We start from the raw sequence: 17,352 nt of genomic DNA on the forward strand, positions 1-17,352 counted from the left end.
CTTGAAATACGCACGTAGATAAGCAAATCGCCATCTCTGTCAAATGTGGCTGTGGCACTAACAAAATCTTATCTGCCAGAATACTTCATGAAGAAGCAAGGTCTGTGGGTAGGTTTTGCAAATATTGACGCCATAGTAGGTTTTTAGTATAGCTGTATCCAATGATTCTACATAAAATGGACTAGCTAATCACTTGCGAAAGTACAGTACAGATTATGCCGAAAAGGCTTCACTCTTCACCAAATTCCCTAATGAAGATGTCAGATGGTCGTGAGCTACGGCAAAACGTACTATCTTCCCAGCCGTAAGAATGCCTCATGATCGCATTGATTATGACCTTTTCGAATCTATTTGGATCGTCGTCAATCACAGCGACATCATCGCCAAATCACTTGTTAGAGAGTTGCAACATGGATAACTTTCTTGCCGAGTATAGTAGTAGCCGATGCGCTATAGTGTCGCCTAAAATTTATATTGTCGCATGCCACAATGACCTCATCTCGCATCGACAGTGCTATGATTCGAAAACGTCTCTAGCGGTGCGTTTATCTCTTCGGGTCCTTGTAAAACAAGGTATACTACGCCCTCAGAGCTAAGCATGGACATCAGCTTATTAAGCCCATCTTGCATGTCCTGGGGCAAATAGGAGAATTGCTCTATCCTTACAGAGGATCAGTCGAAACGACTCAGACGTAGATTGACTACGAGTGCTACCAAGAGTAGCGGGGCTGCCGTAGCTCTTTGCTTATAAGAAGCTTCTTAAGATCACTGACCTTACGTTCTATACCAGAACCAGTACGAGTGCAGCGGGGCGCGATCCGCTGCCTCCAAGAGTACTTAGAAACCTTAACCAAGGCAAAGACGCTCCATCCGTTCAACATTGAAAATGTTTTTTTTTTGTTTTTTTTGCGGCAGAGCCTTTCTAAGTAAAAAGTAGAACCCAATTATTATGCATAACTTTTGGTAGTACTGTCACGTAGAGGATTCTTGTTATGGTGTAGCCACACCATTGTGTGATTAAACCGACTTGCGCAATCCACACCTTTATACGGTCACATCATCTTGTGTGACCCACCCTTTCATACAAGGATAAGTAAAACCCCGTTACACCAGTGGCCATAGACGTGATCGGGTTTAAGGATCGCTGACTTAAAGCGGCGAATAAGAATTTATCTTTAGGAGCTACTTGTACTAAAGTATGCCTTCGTCAACTTTAGAATTACTAGCTTAGCTCGAAGCCGTTTGCTATTTACGCAGTCATGCGTAGTTGCATTCAGCAATAGCATCGCCAAATTTTTTACAGAGTGTGCAAAATAGGTATTCTACAAGCCAGGTAGGCTATATGTGGTGACAGATGTGCTTTCGTGTCGCGCCGCCTATGGAATGTCGCATATCACGATGGTGACTTTGCTACTATATGAGGCGATACGTAGAGCGTAAAAATCTAACGAAACATAGATTGCGTTGCTGGAATATTAGGTACACAAGGACAGTTCAAGTGTACAATTGCATGTCTGTACCTTTATTTATCGCAGCACTGACTCATTTTGTAGTTATGCCTTATGATGAGGACCACAAGAACAGAATTCAGTACGCTATACATTATACCTACCATATTGGAGGAGAAAAGACACTACTCGGTGAGCGAAAAATTAATATCAAAATATGAAATTACTCACCAAGGTCTTTTCAGCGCTGCTAGTAGTATTCTACAAGTCCTTACCAAAAGCATAAGTAAATAATGCGACATTTACCTGTTGGCATGTGCAAATTTTTGAGTCATATTTTTGGTCGAATTTTTGGATTGTTCTTCTCAAATATGTAAATGTCTTGCAATCGGTGGGGATTCATTGATCCCTCTTTGATTGAATTTACGTCGGGTTTCAGGATCATATCAGTACAAAACGTATGGTTAAAGATTGGTGGTGTTTTTCCTTATTGTCACCCCAAAAGTATAATGCCTTCAATACTGCACTTGGGAAAAAAGGCCAATGAAATGGACTCAGGGCTGATCACATCGAGAGCCGATCGAAATATAAATTAGTATAAAAGAAAGAATTTATAATGGGGAACATGAAGAAATTGTACACTTACTCACAAAAAATACAACATTTTGCCGGTTACGAAATTGGTATACCATTTTATTCATTGCAGATATCAGAATCATCAAAAGAATGATAGTAAGATATATGCTATTTCATCGCGTGCAGATCGTCAGTACTTAGGCTCTTGTAGCAATCTCTCACTTCAAACTTTGTGAGTTGAATCAGCCTCTGCGCAAGGTGCACGGCATCCCCGTTGCACTATGCAGCACTAATAGTCGATGATATTGACTTTATTCTTTGTAAAGATAGCGCACAGGTCATCCTTTCATCAACAGCCGAACACACTGAGACAGCTTGTCTATTGTTGGTTCGGAGTGATCATGGGACGTGCGGACTTTGGTAAACGCTTCCTTGAATGTATTTTCAAGGAGCGCACCAAACTGGCATCAGTAAAATAGTAAATAGACACTTTAACAAGAAACATGAATAAAATGAAGCCGTGAGCAATGCGCAGTCTGTCATTCGAAGCACACAGCCCCGCCAGCTCGCCCTCTTCCTTATTCTCCATTTCAGGAAGCTTTCCTCACATCCCACCTCATTCGACAATCTCCCACCCCAACCCACCACATTCTGTTCGTACTCACACTGCGCCATAGGCACGTGCCAAAACGAAGAGCCTAGCCTTCGCTCCAACATAAAATGGCTCAATCCGGCCATGGGTTTTCCTGATTATATGACCCATGTAATCGCAACTATCTCAATGCGTTATAGTCATGGCGACTTGTCGGAAGTCAAGTGTCCGCTCTACTTTTTGAATTCTCATTCGACAAAAATGTCGAAAAAACACACCTATATTGAAGCCAACATTTCACTACAATGTATCCTACTGTATACCCGCAAATCGATTATTTGATTGGCGATAATAAGTCAGTGCAGTTTACCATTTCTGTGTTTAAGCATATAATATATGCACTAAAGTAATGTATAATATACATTACTTTAGTGCCGCATTTTGCAAATTATTTATGAAGGCAAAATCACATTGTGTTGCTTCACTGAGCCCACAGACTTGGGTGACACATACACCAACCTTTATGTAGATGCCGTTGTGATGACGTCATTGGATAAGACGTCAAGGAATTACATGAGTGGGTTCAAATGGAACCCAGTACATCTACGATTATCTAGCCCATTGCTAATATGCACTTAGTTCGTAAAGTTTTCACGGCAACAAAACGTACAATGGTGGGTTCTGTCAGCTCTGAATTGATATGTTTTGAATATTGACGAAGTCAGTACTTTGCTTGAAAAGTGCACTTTCAATGTGTCAGTGGAAAAAACAAGAACAGTGCTAATTGAAAACAGCTGCAGGTGTTTCTGATCGTGTTGTGAGAGATTAGATTTCTGTCTTCACTATGTTTCATATCGTTTTTAAGCTATCACATATTTTATGGCAGCACAATGGTGTAATCCACTGTTCTACAAGAGAAAATTCGAGCCGGACGTTTACACTCATCTCCTAGGAGCGGAAGATTGTTCAGCGAGCTCGGCATCGATTGTCATGCCGCATTTCTTACAGTGCTTCACTTTTTAACTTCTGCGACATCGCTTAGTCTGCCCCTTTCCAGTGAATTCATGACGAAATTCCACCTGTGCATTCTAATCGGTGCTGCTGCGTTTTTGACCGCTGAAGCCCTTGATTCACCGGATTGCAACTTTGCCTGCCTTGATGTGATGAAGCCTGTGTGTGGATCCGACGGCTACATCTATCCAAACAAATGTTACCGCGATCGTGCAAGCTGCGAAAGCATCAAAGCTGGAAAGGGGGCAATCACTGAATGTGACCAAGCTTCCACAGCACCCAAAAATTGTCCCGTATGTCCCGTGTATGATGACCCAGTCTGCGGATCGGATGGAATAACTTACACGAATGTGTGCGAGCTGAACTGGACGAAATGCCAACACCCCGAACTGAACTTAACACACGTTTTGGATGGAACGTGCCAGCAATTTTGCTCCACAATAAAATAAACGGAGAGGACACCAGTTAGCTACGAGTTCGAGGTGTGTTTTGACCACCAAACGTAAAAATACAAAGTACCTTTTGTAAAACCCAACCTTAAATCTTACATTTGCATATCGACACCTGCACCAGTCGCCAAGAACGGGTGAAAGCCAGTGATACATGTCAACTCTAAAACTTCGTTATCTGTCATTGATAAGAAATAACCACAATGGCCCCAGCTCTAACATGATATTGCAGAGACCATCGCTCGATCAAACCCGTCCTTCGTTGTTGATACGATGTCTCGCGCGTTTACGTCATACCAATATTCGCGGCATTTGCGATGGCGTCAACCTCCTGGATACTGATCAACGTAGGTAAGTAACAATGTTGACGATCTTGTGCTCAGAAATCATTTGTGCTAATCATGGAGAGACATTCTGTTAAGCTGTGCTGCAGGTCACTTTTTTACTTCTCAGTTTTCCTTACCAATAACATTGGTAATATTACGATTTCAGGCATAACGCTACAAGCAATTGATTAGAACGGATTGCATACTAATTACACACATCATAGCTATTTTCTTCAGAAAATACAGGAGTCATCAGCTAACAAATATATATTCGTTGGGCTAACAAGTACACAGGTGTAGAACACACATAGTCGGTTAGGATAAATACGTCAATGGAAAGTGTGACACGCAAAAATTCCCACAACAGCAGCTTCGCGTAGTACCTTGTAGAGTTAGAAATCACTATTGCATCCCTATCAAGATCTGGAACCACAAAAGGGCGCGCAAAAAGAGTCTGATTACTGTATGAAAAGAGCATCAACAATTCAGATTAAGGCGAACATCGTCAGGTTGTTAAGTCAGAATGTCAAAAAATGCTAGGGGGATGGCACTCGGGCCTCCCGTTCACCTAAATTCAGTAGAGCGTCGTGTTACTAATTATGAGCCAAGAATTTCTACTTTTTGGGCTAGGCCAGCTTTTTTCGGTGAGCCAATTTAAATTATGTGTCTGCATCCCGATTCCGGCTTGCCGCAGCGGTAAACACAACGTCTTTTGGTAGCCTATGTGTAGATAAGAGTGCATTGTCAATTTGATCACGGTTTACAAGTATTCATAGCCGTGATTATTATGATGGGACTGTTCATATGCATTCCGATAAGTAAAGTTAGGCCGGGGCAAATTTGTCCACGTATTTTAATTAATCATCCATTAGATTGTCAAATTTGTGATCAAGCTTCTGAATGTGATTTACAAGATCAAACAATGATTTTTGGTTCAGATCGAAGTCGTTTTTGGTGGTTGTTGTGGTGCCTATAATCGACTGCGCCTAAATATCTTCAACGACAAAGCTCCTCCGGCGCTGACGAACTTATGTACCGAAAAGGTGCTAGATGACAAGATCAGTTTGGCTTCACCGCGCAAGAAATTTTTGTACTTATCCTTTACTGATTATCTAACCGTGATATAACGAACAATTTAGGATTGTCGTGCAACTTGCACAAAGGAAGCTTTGCACGAGTCTGCAATACGATACGTACACAGGATGGATTGGTAGTCTCCTAAGCCGACGGGCTTCTATAATAAAAAGGCTAGGAACATTTTATTTCAAGAGTGACAAGTATATAACGTCAAGCCTGATTTAAACTACATACATCTGTTTTACTATGGTCCCATATAATATATTTGTATTGCATGACGTGCCCATGTGGCCCACGACACAGATCCCATCGTCCTCATCAGTACCAATACTTTTACACAATCACACAGAAGCGGAATGTGCGTTCTGCACAATTGCACAAAAGTGTAATGACTAATATGAAATGCATCGCCTGACACTCTCTTTGGACAACACTGGGTGCAGCGAGGTTGCCGTGCGCTTTGTATTGAGGAGCTCATTTTGGTTTTTGATTAAATCAGGCTCTAAAGCGATGAAGTCTTCACAATTAATGAAAATGGGATCCTCATTAAAACGCCTTTGATATTCGCTTTGTCGCATTAAAAGAAAATTATGAAAAGCAAGCTCTTCAGAACGACCGCAGCCTTAGCACTTCACGCAGAGCATACGCGACTAAAAAAGGTATCGCTGAGAAGAGCCCTTCATGTCAAAACGTTATAAAATGTCATCTTTGTATTTTTAATATTTCAAGATGTTGCTCACTGAAGTTTGTATGCGCACAGCTTCTTTGCTTTATGTGTGGGTAGGCTATATACATATTTGATGCCTTTTTTCTCCATGTGAGTTTCTTACCATCTTAAACATTTACTTTATCATCACACGTTAACCCTAATGCTTGCCGAGAACGCTTAACTATTGAGACCATTCTAAGCATTATCATGCAATCATGAGGCACAATGGCATGCATCGACGTACGGTTTGCTATGTATTTCTGCCTATCATTAATAAGCAGACTTCCTAAATGGTCTGAGATTGAGGCTCTGTTGGAGTGCTAGGTTCAGAATGATCCACCGGGCTGCAAGGGCTCATAGATGCCAGTGGCGGGCTGCCAGGGCTGCCCGCGCTCTGAGGACTCCTTGGAGATGCCGACGCAGCTGAGCTGGAAGCTGGAGGGGTATCCGAGCCATTAAGCTTGGACGGAGACGCCTTCGAGGATGTCATGGAAATTTTTTTAGTAGAACCAGGGGACAAAGGGACCCCATCGCCATCACCCGACTCCTCAGCATAGTCTTCTTCAAGATACTCTTCGTCTTCGTGAATCGTGCCCTGCCTGAAATCACCAGTCTCCTCATCAAAATCCATGTCAGCCATCTCCGGCTTCCAGTCGCCCAGTCCCTGATATGAAAAGCGGTCGAAGTGCTTCTGCTCAGACGGGGAGGAAGGCAGCGAAACCGGCGAGTCCGGCATAATCTCTTCACGTGCCTCGCGCATCTTGGCGATTGCGCGAGAGAGGTGGCTTTCGTCCGTCACGTCCTCCATGCGATGTGGAGGGCGAGGGACTTCCATCTCGCTGCGTAGTAGCTTGTCCCAGTCGATTTCTGAGAAAAACGGATGCTGCTTGATCTCTTCCACACCGTCAGGTCCGCACCCCAGACGGTGCTGGGGGTCTTTTGTAAGCAGTTTCATTATCAGATCTTCAGCTTCAGGAGTAAAGCGGTCACTAAACTCAGGTTCCTCCTTCAGGATTTTGTCGAACAAAATAGTAGGAACATTGTGACGAAACGGCGAGTCGCCTTGAATCATCTCATATGCCAAGATGCCAAGTGCCCACCAGTCTACGGCCTTGCCGTAGCCCTCCTTCATTATCAGTTCGGGTGCCAAGTACTCGCACGTGCCAACAAAAGAGCTTGTCCTTTCATTGTCATCCATTTCCTCCTTTGATAGACCAAAGTCCGTACACGCTACATTACCATCCGCAGTGATCACGATGTTTTCCAATTTTAAATCTCGGTACAAAATGTTTGACGCGTGCAGGTGCGCAATCGCGAGAAGAATCTCGCCCAAGTAGAATCGTGCACGCTTGATACTAAAGCGACCCCGGCGACGCAGCACTTGACGAAGTGATCCACCGCTGTAATACTCCATCACCATGTACAGCTTGTCTTGGTTCTGGAACGCATACTTCAATTGGACAATGTACGGGTGGTTGGCCTCCTGCAAGATGCGGCGCTCTGCCATCGTCTGCGTGACTAAATCTTTGTTCATTACCCAATCCTTTTTCAAAACCTTCATCGCGTATAAGTGACCAGCATCTGCACCATCCTTCTTTAAGACCAAAAGAACCTTGCCGCAAGCACCACGGCCAATTACAGTCACAAGCTCAAAGTCATTCACGGACATCTTGCCAGGTTTTGCCGATCCACTAAATACACTCTCTTTCTCTCCCGTGCGAACAGCACGAGGTCGCGACCAGTGAATGAGTGAAGGCAGTGCGCGGCACGTCAAACAAAGACGCACCTGACCCTCGTGTCGCGTGTTTTCGACCGTCGAGCACTTTTCACAGCACGGGTTTTGACACGTTCGACAATGACGGCGCCAACGACGCATATTGAATACACCTTTGCACAAGTAGCAGGCCTTTTCCATGCCGCTGTTTACATTTTTTACACGAAATCCTGACCATCTTGCTTTAAAGCTTGCGAAAACCGAAGCAACAACCGTCTGGAGCAAATCCACATCCGAATCCGCTCGGCCTCCTGACAAAACAACACAGCCTAAAGGTGTCTCTCTTGACTTCATGCGCTTCAGCGCCTGCACACCTTCTGGTGAGGATAAGTAGGCCAGGCACCATTGTGCAACCATTTTTCGCAATGTGTACGAATCATCTGACGAAATGTGGTGCGTTGACTGCAAAAAGACGACCCCACTAATGTGACGCTGCATTTCTTTCATGTGTGACCGCAAAGCTTCAAGTAAAAGATTTCCACCATCCCGATATGCCACGATAAACACATGGGTAGCTCGAGAAGTCAGTACATGATTGCGCCAACCCGTCATAAATCGCTGTACTGCGCCCCTCATCTATATTATATATAATCATTTTAGTCAGACTGCACCCTCTTAATTCAGCTATGTAGAACGGCAGACTTACATCAATTTCTCCGGACCGATTCAAATCCTTAAAAATGTCGTCAAACAGAATGATGCCTAACTTGTCTTCCTTCGCCTTCATAACATAAGGTAGCATCGACCCCAAACTACCTTTAAAAATTCCACCACCCTCGGATCCCGACCGAACACAAAGTCGTGCACTCCAAATACCGGCAGGACTTCCATCACTATCACCAATGAATACTGCAAGTCGATCGGAAAATAAGGCCGTTCTTGACTGAAAAACACTGCACTGGATCGTTTCATCGTCCTGAATCATACCAGATCAAACTTTCAATAAGCACCAAAGTATAGCCATTCACACTTTCTGATTGTTACTTACGTGAGACGTAGTAACTTCGTGAAGTGTTTCCATGAGAGTCTGCATCTTTCCCTGCACATTTTTGGTGGCTGCTTCAAGCAAACCACCAGGAGGCGGCAGAGGTGGTTCTGGTGGCTCTACGTACGAGTTGCGAGATATCACCGTAGACGATGGACTGCTGTCTGCATCATCGTCGCGCGGCGTTGAATTTTGTCGTAAGCGGTCATGTTGGCTGTTTTCCGATTCGTCAATATCGTCATCGCCTTCGTGTTCCGATCGATCGTCCTCGCCTGTGGAGCTGGTGCTGCGGCTGAAGATGCTAAAGTTGGTGGTAAAGCTCAACCCCACACTCTTGCGCCGCACTGCGTCGCGAATATTACTCATGGCCGCAACTGGAGACTTTTTCATGTTGGAATGGAGCGTCTACACACTGCTGAGAGCTTCTTAATGTGCAGACGGTCAGCGACGTGTCCTCCAGCCAAGTGACACTTGCTCAGTATTGATAAATTCGAAGCACCTTGCTTTGCTAGGTGCAGCCGTCGTCCTGCTAATACAGTGGATAGGCAGTCGCTTTGAAATACACGCGTCCTTGCGAGCCTGCGGCTTCGTCTGTGGGGAGCAGCTGGCACAATGGGGGCTCGTTTGATAAGCTCTTACTAAAGAAAGAGACCTACCCCTTTTCGGCTGCAAGCTGTAGGAAAAATCAGGAGCTCGCTAAAATGATGCAAATGATGTCACCGAACAAAAATTACTATTGATTCACGACGTTCTTGCACAGATTGTAAATGAATATTTGGTCGACCCAATTACCGCAATATTAGTGTTTCATGTACCATTTCACTTAATAATTGCGCCCTTTGTGATAAACTTTGAATTTTGCAGATGGTCATTATGTGTAGACATCCTTTACTCCGGACATATTTTCAGCCAATCAGTCGGTATAATTCTATACAACAGGATCGTTAATGCTTGGTCACAGGTCAGGCCCAATTAGGGAAAATAAAGCGGCGGATACTTGTGCGATGGTTGCGGGCAGTGGATTGACAAAAAACCAACGGCGTCGGCTCAAAAAGCGTGCACAAAAGCAAGCAGAAGCTAATGGCGTCACGATGGACTACCTGAAGACTTGCAACGGCGTCTCTAAGCCAGAGCATGAGCCGACTTTGACATCCAACCCAGACGTGGAGATCGAGTACGTGAGTGCTGACCCGGAAAAGGAGCTTACACTTCCGCAAGATGATCCAGCATATGAAGAAATGATGCGAGTTTTCGGCAAGTTTACGTCCGCTGAGGAGCTCTGCGGTGTCACGGACAACGAGGTACTATTATATCAAATCTATAATTTTTAAACCTACATAAGACAGATTAATAAATCTCTTTCTTCAGGACCGCAAGGACGATGACGAAAATGAGGAAGCTGAAGGTTGCAAAGATGATGATCAGACGAAAAAAGAGACGGAGGAGGAGCAGCTTTTATCCAAAAAGGCGCGCAAAAAGAGCAAGCGGTTAAGTGTAGCCGAGCTCAAGCAGCTCGTGACGTACCCAGATGTCGTGGAAGCGCACGATGTTACGTCGTCTGACCCGCGACTGCTAGTATTTTTAAAGTCGTATCGCAATACTGTACCAGTACCGCATCACTGGTGTCACAAGCGAAAGTATCTGCAAGGCAAGCGCGGAGTTGAGAAGCCGCCTTTTCAACTACCTGAGTTTATTGCTCATACAGGTATTGCAGAAATGAGAGAATCTGTTGCAGAGGATGACGAGAAGAAGAGAAACAAACAGCGTGCCAGGGAACGCGTACAACCTAAAATGGGGCGTGTGGACATTGATTACCAGGTGTTGCACGACGCATTTTTCCGCTTTCAGACCAAGCCTCAACTCACTCAGCTTGGCGATCTGTACGGTATTATAATCAAAATCATTCCCATATTTTTAGCATCATCGATTTCTGATACTATTGCAGGTATTACGAAGGTAAAGAATTTGAGGTGAAGCTTAAATCGAAGGTCCCGGGTCAGCTCTCGAATGAACTTAAGGCAGCACTAGGAATGGTGGAAGGTGTGCCACCTCCGTGGTTATTAAACGTTCAGAGATATGGGCCACCGCCAGCATACCCCAATTTGAAAATTCCAGGGCTTAACGCGCCCATTCCGGAGGGTGCGAGTTTTGGTTATCATCCTGGTGGTTGGGGCAAACCTCCTGTGGACGAGAATGGTGTGCCTCTATACGGAGATGTCTTCGGCAAGGTGACTGAAGCAGAAAATCAGGTAGGCTTTTGCTGCAACGTTTTGGTACGTACAAATTACTAATTGGTTTGGACAGGGGCAAGAAATCAACAGAGAAAGATGGGGGGAACTTAATGAGCAAGGTTTGTGTAGCTTGGAGTATATATTAGGGTTCGTTGATCGGAGTTATTCATGTGTGCTCACTAAAATTAGTTGAAGAGGAAGAACAAGATGGAGATATTGAAGAAGAAGAAGAACTAGCAGAGGGCACCCAAGAGACTATGGGCGGTCTTGATGCAACTGGCCTAGATACCCCTTTAGTGGACGGAATTTCTAGTATTGCCTCCGGCCTCACCACGCCTGGAGTTGTGGATTTGCGTAAAGGTCTCAGGTAGGTTTGTTGACAAATTGTGGTAAATAGAGCACGAATCGATTGTGGTGATCGTTTATCATCGTGCAGAGGTACGGAGACTCCTGATGCTCCACAGCAGCTCTACACCGTGTTGGAGCAAAAAGAGGTAAGACTTAGTGCATGCACTCGATGATTTTTAACTTTTCACGCTGGAGCATCTATCTCTCAGACATCAGTTGGATCGTCGCTCTATGGATCAAGACATGCCTACGTTGTGAATGGCGCAGGCGAGGAGTCAAGCGGTACTCGTTCAGAAACTGGTCGGATTCGACGTCGCTTTGAAGACGCACCTCCACCTGAATCTAATAATCCTGTGGAAGACGAAGATGAGCTCGCCAAAAAGAAAAAGAAGGCGAAAATCGACAAGAGTAAGAAGCTTAAGGATTTCAAGTTCTAAGGGTAAGTATCTTACGCGCTTTTGCAGTTTCCAGTGGATACGTAATATTACAAAGCATGTTACCAACTCTAGTTTTCATCGTTTGGTCGTTCGTGCCAACATTGCACCTTCTATACGGCACTTTATCACTTAGTCTATAGTGGCGGAAGTCCCATTGCTTCTCGAAGCTCCATGATCTGCCGCCGCTCCGCCGGTGGGAGGGATTGGATAATTTCAGGTGCTAAGTTCTGCACCTGCTCCAGCAGTTCTTGCTGCTCCGGGTCCAGTTTTTCCATTAAATCGTTCGACACGCCCTGTAGATCATGCAACAATTAAGAAATATATTTTCAGCGTAAGTCATGTGAACAGCGTACGATGCCATTAGCAGGACCAGGAGCCGACGCTGTGTGCTCTTTAATCATCCCAAGCCGGAGTTGCGCCTGAGCCACGGCGCGTGCGAATTCTGGCTGATCCTGAAGTAGTCGCCGTGTCTCCGCTGGGTCGCTTTCATTGCATTGCTTAAGCTGGTAAACAAGCTCATATACCTCAGTGTCTGTCAGGTCCTTCACTCTTGTTGCATTCGCTTCCATCGCTAATAAGAGATTATACATATTAGTATATTGTGTAAAGTCTGTGTAACTAGTTTATCGACCACCCAACAAATGCTGCGTAGGTCAAAGTCATCGTTCCGCCCGTGTCTCCTAATTAGTTCCCGTTACACAAGTGTCGTTTCCCTCGAAAAGTCAAAATCAGTGGCAGAAATGAACGTGACGCGCCGCAACTTTCAGAGGCACTTAAATGAATTACAGAAGGACTTGCAGTTACCCACATGCCGCTTTGTGGCAATTGATACAGAGTTCACTGGCTTGTCACCTAACGAGCTTGAGCGTGAGCAATACTTGGACACACTAGAGGAACGCTACAGCAAAGTCAAACGTGCTGGCGAGAGCTTTCTTATCACGCAGTTTGGGCTCTCTACAGTGCACGTAGATCAGCAGGATAATTTTCAAATCAAGACCTGGAACTTTTACGTTTTTCCAAGACCTTACGGTTCGCTAGATGAGAGATTTATGTGTCAGGCCTCCAGTTTGCAGTTTTTATCAGAGCATGGCTTTGATTTTAACAAATTTATAGGAGATGGTATTCCCTTTGTCAATTTGTCCAAGACTCCAATCATGAAAAAGCGACTGCAACGTCGTATCGATAGTCTCACTAAGGTGAACAAAAACTTGCAGCTATCGGAAGACGGGATGGCTTTCCAAATAGATCTGAAGCACCGATTGGACCGATGGATCTCTGAGGGAGCCAAGAAAGGTGATAAGCTGCTCATACCTACAAAAAACTCTTTTTACTCAATGATCGTGCACGAAACTGTGCGTGCCAAATCTAATTGTCTTTACTCAGAAGCTGTTGACGGTGGCGTCGAGGTATTGTTCCTGTCGCAGAAGAGAAAAGACGAGCTCATAGCCGCAAAGAAACAACAGATGAGAAAAGAGATGGATGAGGCAATTGGATTTTCCAAGGTGATTGAAGTCCTGAGTGACAGTAAGCTGCCGATAGTTGGCCACAATGCGCTGCTGGACTTCATTTACGTATTCCACCAATTTTATCGACCGCTTCCACAAACGCTCGCGGAATATAAATTGCAGCTTTTGGAGCTCTTTCCGATAATTTACGACACAAAGCATGTTGCATTGCATTCTCCTCTTGGCGACAAATTACAATCAACAAGTCTTTCATCGCTGTTCGAGTATATGCGCTTGAATGTCACACCCGAGCCAGAAAGCCTCATGCCCAGCGACAAGCAGTTCGACACATACCGCGAGGCTCTTAAAGCAGAAGCTGATGACAACAATAAGATGCTGTGCCATGAGGCGGGTTTCGATGCATTTATGACGGCTGTGTGCTTTCTTGGTCTTCTGGCCCACGATGCCAATGGTGAATTGCCTGAACAGCATAAATCCACGATGGGTAGCTTAGCTCATTTTAAGCGGCGATTGGGAGAGCTGGAGAAGTTTAAAAACCAACTGAATTTGATGATCTCAGATCAGAGCTTTTTGGACCTTGGCAACGCTAACCAAACCGTCGACCGCACTCGCGTATATCGTGTGAGCAGCACAACCAAGCGACGAATTCAGCACGTGCGCATGGAGGACGTGTTTGAATCATCTAAAGTACAACGCATAGTGCGTCAGAATGATCAAGATGCGTTTGTGGTGCTTAAGGAACCTGCGACAGTGAATGAAGCGGTCAAAACCAAATTAGGTCTGACAATCTCGACGTACGATGAGCATATCGCTGCGGAGGCCGAGTTGAATCGTCAAGAGAAGGAGCGAGGAGTCGTCTATAGTATGCCGTCAGAGGGTGCTCCTAAGGAAGAGTCAGCTTGGAGTAACTGCACCATATTATAGATTGAAGCTAGTTAAAATAATGTTTGGGCCAAAAAAATGAATAGACGACAGGACAGAAACGATTTATTGAGATTAAGATTTACATGAGCACCGACAGCGAGCAGCGTGGAGTGCACGACACAGTGACAGCGTCGAAACTCTCAGCGCACGATCAGTTTGAGGCCAAGCTCGCTGAGATCAAACGATTGCAGGAACAGCTTAATAAGGTTCAGGCTGAGGAAGACGACGAAGACGCGCTGTTGTTGGCACTTTCACAACCTGTGGGTACCACAGACCCGCTTTCATGTCTCTGCTGCTGCAAATTTAGGCGACTTGGGCAAAGCTACGTAAGTGTGATTGATATTGGCATACAGAGAATCCGAATTAGCCTTGGCATTATCTGCAGATTCTTCATGAGCGACGCGTAGGCTCTGCCGAAGGGGGTTTTGTCAAAACCAAGCTTTTAATTGTCGGGCCCCATTGGATTGGAGTGTTAGTAACGCTGGTAATAATTCTTCTAACAACAGCCATGTTTCTATCTCAGCACATCAATACCATGGCATGGTATAACACATTGATTACATTTGGACTCTGCGCGGTCACACTTTACTATTTGTTTCAGACAACACTCACAGATCCCGGTATCATACAAACACAAAGACAGAAGGATAAGACAAATATTGAAGACAATTGTGTAATTCTCGAATTGGAAAATGGACGATGTTCACCAAGCACGGAGTTGTTTTTAAATGAAGCGTCTGGTCCTCGTGGACGCTTGTCGTGCCGACGGTATTGCGATATATGCGGCATTGAACAAGAACCTTTGACAGACCATTGTGATGACTGCGGAGTGTGCATAGCTGGCTATGATCATCACTGTCCATGGATGGGTAAATGCATCGGCCGAGACAACATACACGCCTTTAGAATGTTTAATGTAGCATGGATTATTTATGTTTGTTTTGTGCTTGTCATCGCCATCACAAGCATCGACTGGGGTCAGAATGCAATTGAATCACTAAAGCGCACTACTACAGGAGAATGGGTACCATTCAAAAGTCCATAAAAAAAGAAGACAAATCGGCAATGAGTAATACTTTAATATATTACGCTGCAGAGTCAGTCGCCGGGGAGGCTGCCGACTTCTTTCCTTTGTTTTTTTTGCGCTTCTTTTTCTGCGCAGCAGAGTCTACAGCTTCAGCCTCAGGCGTTTTCTCCTGAACTTCCTTTTTGGCACTAGGTGGCGGGGTCTTTTGATTAGTAGTTTTGGTTTTCTTCTTTGAAACCGTAGCAGAGCCGTTCGACGGGATCACCTAAGGGATCACGATAAAAAAAGTCAGACTTCACATATCAAAACTTTTGCATAGATAATACAGCGCATGTTGCAAGGATATGACTCGTATGATTCCGACGAGAAAGACATGAGCCTTTTACGGACGCAATAGGCAGATACCGCTTAAATTGCCACCTTGGCCAGCAATCCTTCCCCAACTACCGAGGCTCCATTCAATTAGTAGCTTCACACATCGTCCATTGTAGGGACGGATATTGCGGGCTTTGGACGCAGGCTCAGCAAGTTGGATCATGGACGCAATTTGCACAGTAAGGTAACCACAGCACAATGCCCTACGCCTGCACGGAGACAGCCTTAAGGACCATGCACGAGTACGAAGACAAGAAGAACTCTCGCCATTAACAAACACACTTTGCTTTTCCATCTGGTCTGGACCTCCGCAATATCGTGATAAGACTGCGGAGGTAATTTACAGATGGAATAAATCAATTATAGATATATACATGACACGCACCTCCTTTTGGGTCTTGGCGACTTCCGTATTGTCGTCACGAACACGCTTGTTTGTTTTCTTACTGGCCTTTGAGGGCAGTGATGTCGTGCCGTTCTCAGCCGAGTCAACGGGAGGGCAGGGCTGGAAGTAGCCGCTGAGGTGCACGACTTCAGAGCCATTTGACAAGTAAAACTTGACATCTTGACCGAATACCAGGTCCAGCTTGGCCTGCGGCGGATGCCTGGCACCCAGATGAGCCACAGCACCCTTCCAAACTTTGCCATCAAGCAGCTTTGTCTCCACATATAGCGTCGAGGTTACTGAGGCACCGACTGAGCCACAGGTGACGTTCACAACGTTGAGAACGAATCCCTTGGGCACATTTACAACCGCTGCTTTCTTATCCAATATCTCACAACCCCAAAAGGCAACCATGTTTATCAAACAGGAATGATAATGTGAACCTGTTGTTCGTTTACATGGTGAAGAGTCGACTGGTTATTAAGACATGTGAAATGGGTGGTGATGAGAATTGTGTAAATTACACACCTATGTTTGCACTAAGAGGAGCAAAATACATCATAGATAATTCTATAAAATAAATGTGTATCAGCTAATCCAAGCATACAAGTATACCAGACACCTAATAAAAGTCATATATATGTCAGGCGAGTAAATGCAGAGCCATAAATGCAACTAGGTTACCGTGCACTTTGCGCATAGAAGACTCTGACTTTACGTATTTAAACACAAATGTTGCGTTCAAGCGACCCTACAAGAGCAAAGTAGAGAGCTTTCACCGTGACTAGGCGTCCAGTCAACTCTGCTGTCTGACAAGTACATATCTTGAGGTTCAAACGAGAGATAATTGTATCCGTTTTACTATCAAATATAAAAATAATAAAACTGTGTTCTATGAGGTCCTCACGAACCTCACTTTTTCGGATTTCCATAATATTCATAATTCGCTACAAATGAATATATACAATTACACCAAAGATATTGTTTCGTATGTGTCAGGGAAAATTACAATAATAGTGCTTACTCAGCTATGTATCATCTTATTACACGGCTATACCTACTCCGCCCTGACTAAGATATTACATTGCTTTATTCCGCTGGGTATTTTTTCTTCTTGATTTTTAATTCTTGATTTTTCTTGTACGAGTCGCCAACCCGAAGTCCTTATTGGCTGTTGTCGGTAATATTTTGCATGCAGCCGACATTTCTTGC

At 44.6% G+C, this 17,352-nt stretch overlaps 7 protein-coding genes across 7 annotated transcripts; 4 read left to right on the plus strand and 3 right to left on the minus strand.

The window, feature by feature from the left end:
• Positions 1-1,741: 1,741 nt before the first annotated feature.
• Positions 1,742-2,044, plus strand: PHALS_11778 (uncharacterized protein; the record flags this gene model as incomplete). Its single annotated transcript, XM_024727199.1, has 2 exons — positions 1,742-1,821; positions 1,888-2,044. The coding sequence occupies 2 exons, from the start codon at positions 1,742-1,744 to the stop codon at positions 2,042-2,044; spliced, it is 237 nt and encodes a 78-aa protein (XP_024577800.1).
• Positions 2,045-3,680: 1,636 nt separating this feature from the next.
• Positions 3,681-4,076, plus strand: PHALS_11779 (Protease inhibitor protein; the record flags this gene model as incomplete). The annotated part of the gene is made up of 1 exon (XM_024727200.1): positions 3,681-4,076. One exon carries the CDS (start codon positions 3,681-3,683, stop codon positions 4,074-4,076), a length of 396 nt encoding a protein of 131 aa, XP_024577801.1.
• Positions 4,077-4,462: 386 nt separating this feature from the next.
• PHALS_11780 (agc protein kinase) lies at positions 4,463-9,313 on the minus strand (the record flags this gene model as incomplete). The annotated part of the gene is made up of 9 exons (XM_024727201.1): positions 4,463-4,471; positions 4,540-4,576; positions 4,664-4,681; positions 4,786-4,863; positions 6,339-6,369; positions 6,433-6,448; positions 6,529-8,538; positions 8,609-8,878; positions 8,951-9,313. The coding sequence occupies 9 exons, from the start codon at positions 9,311-9,313 to the stop codon at positions 4,463-4,465; spliced, it is 2,832 nt and encodes a 943-aa protein (XP_024577802.1).
• Positions 9,314-9,951: 638 nt separating this feature from the next.
• On the plus strand, positions 9,952-11,963 carry PHALS_11781 (splicing factor 3b subunit 2-like; the record flags this gene model as incomplete). Its single annotated transcript, XM_024727202.1, has 7 exons — positions 9,952-10,248; positions 10,316-10,827; positions 10,893-11,196; positions 11,252-11,297; positions 11,368-11,545; positions 11,615-11,672; positions 11,736-11,963. The coding sequence occupies 7 exons, from the start codon at positions 9,952-9,954 to the stop codon at positions 11,961-11,963; spliced, it is 1,623 nt and encodes a 540-aa protein (XP_024577803.1).
• Positions 11,964-12,097: 134 nt separating this feature from the next.
• PHALS_11782 (Transcription termination and cleavage factor C-terminal domain) lies at positions 12,098-12,626 on the minus strand (the record flags this gene model as incomplete). Its single annotated transcript, XM_024727204.1, has 4 exons — positions 12,098-12,256; positions 12,317-12,438; positions 12,512-12,534; positions 12,598-12,626. The coding sequence occupies 4 exons, from the start codon at positions 12,624-12,626 to the stop codon at positions 12,098-12,100; spliced, it is 333 nt and encodes a 110-aa protein (XP_024577804.1).
• Positions 12,627-12,703: 77 nt separating this feature from the next.
• Positions 12,704-14,760, plus strand: PHALS_11783 (poly-specific ribonuclease parn; the record flags this gene model as incomplete). Its single annotated transcript, XM_024727205.1, has 5 exons — positions 12,704-13,256; positions 13,347-14,333; positions 14,405-14,559; positions 14,627-14,679; positions 14,739-14,760. The coding sequence occupies 5 exons, from the start codon at positions 12,704-12,706 to the stop codon at positions 14,758-14,760; spliced, it is 1,770 nt and encodes a 589-aa protein (XP_024577805.1).
• A 590-nt stretch (positions 14,761-15,350) lies between these two features.
• Positions 15,351-16,554, minus strand: PHALS_11784 (Nucleoplasmin core domain; the record flags this gene model as incomplete). Its single annotated transcript, XM_024727206.1, has 3 exons — positions 15,351-15,363; positions 15,443-15,645; positions 16,141-16,554. The coding sequence occupies 3 exons, from the start codon at positions 16,552-16,554 to the stop codon at positions 15,351-15,353; spliced, it is 630 nt and encodes a 209-aa protein (XP_024577806.1).
• Positions 16,555-17,352: the final 798 nt, after the last annotated feature.

This window comes from Plasmopara halstedii, assembly GCF_900000015.1.
Source record: "Plasmopara halstedii genome assembly, contig: Scaffold_555, whole genome shotgun sequence".
Taxonomy (NCBI): Eukaryota; Oomycota; class Peronosporomycetes; order Peronosporales; family Peronosporaceae; genus Plasmopara; species Plasmopara halstedii.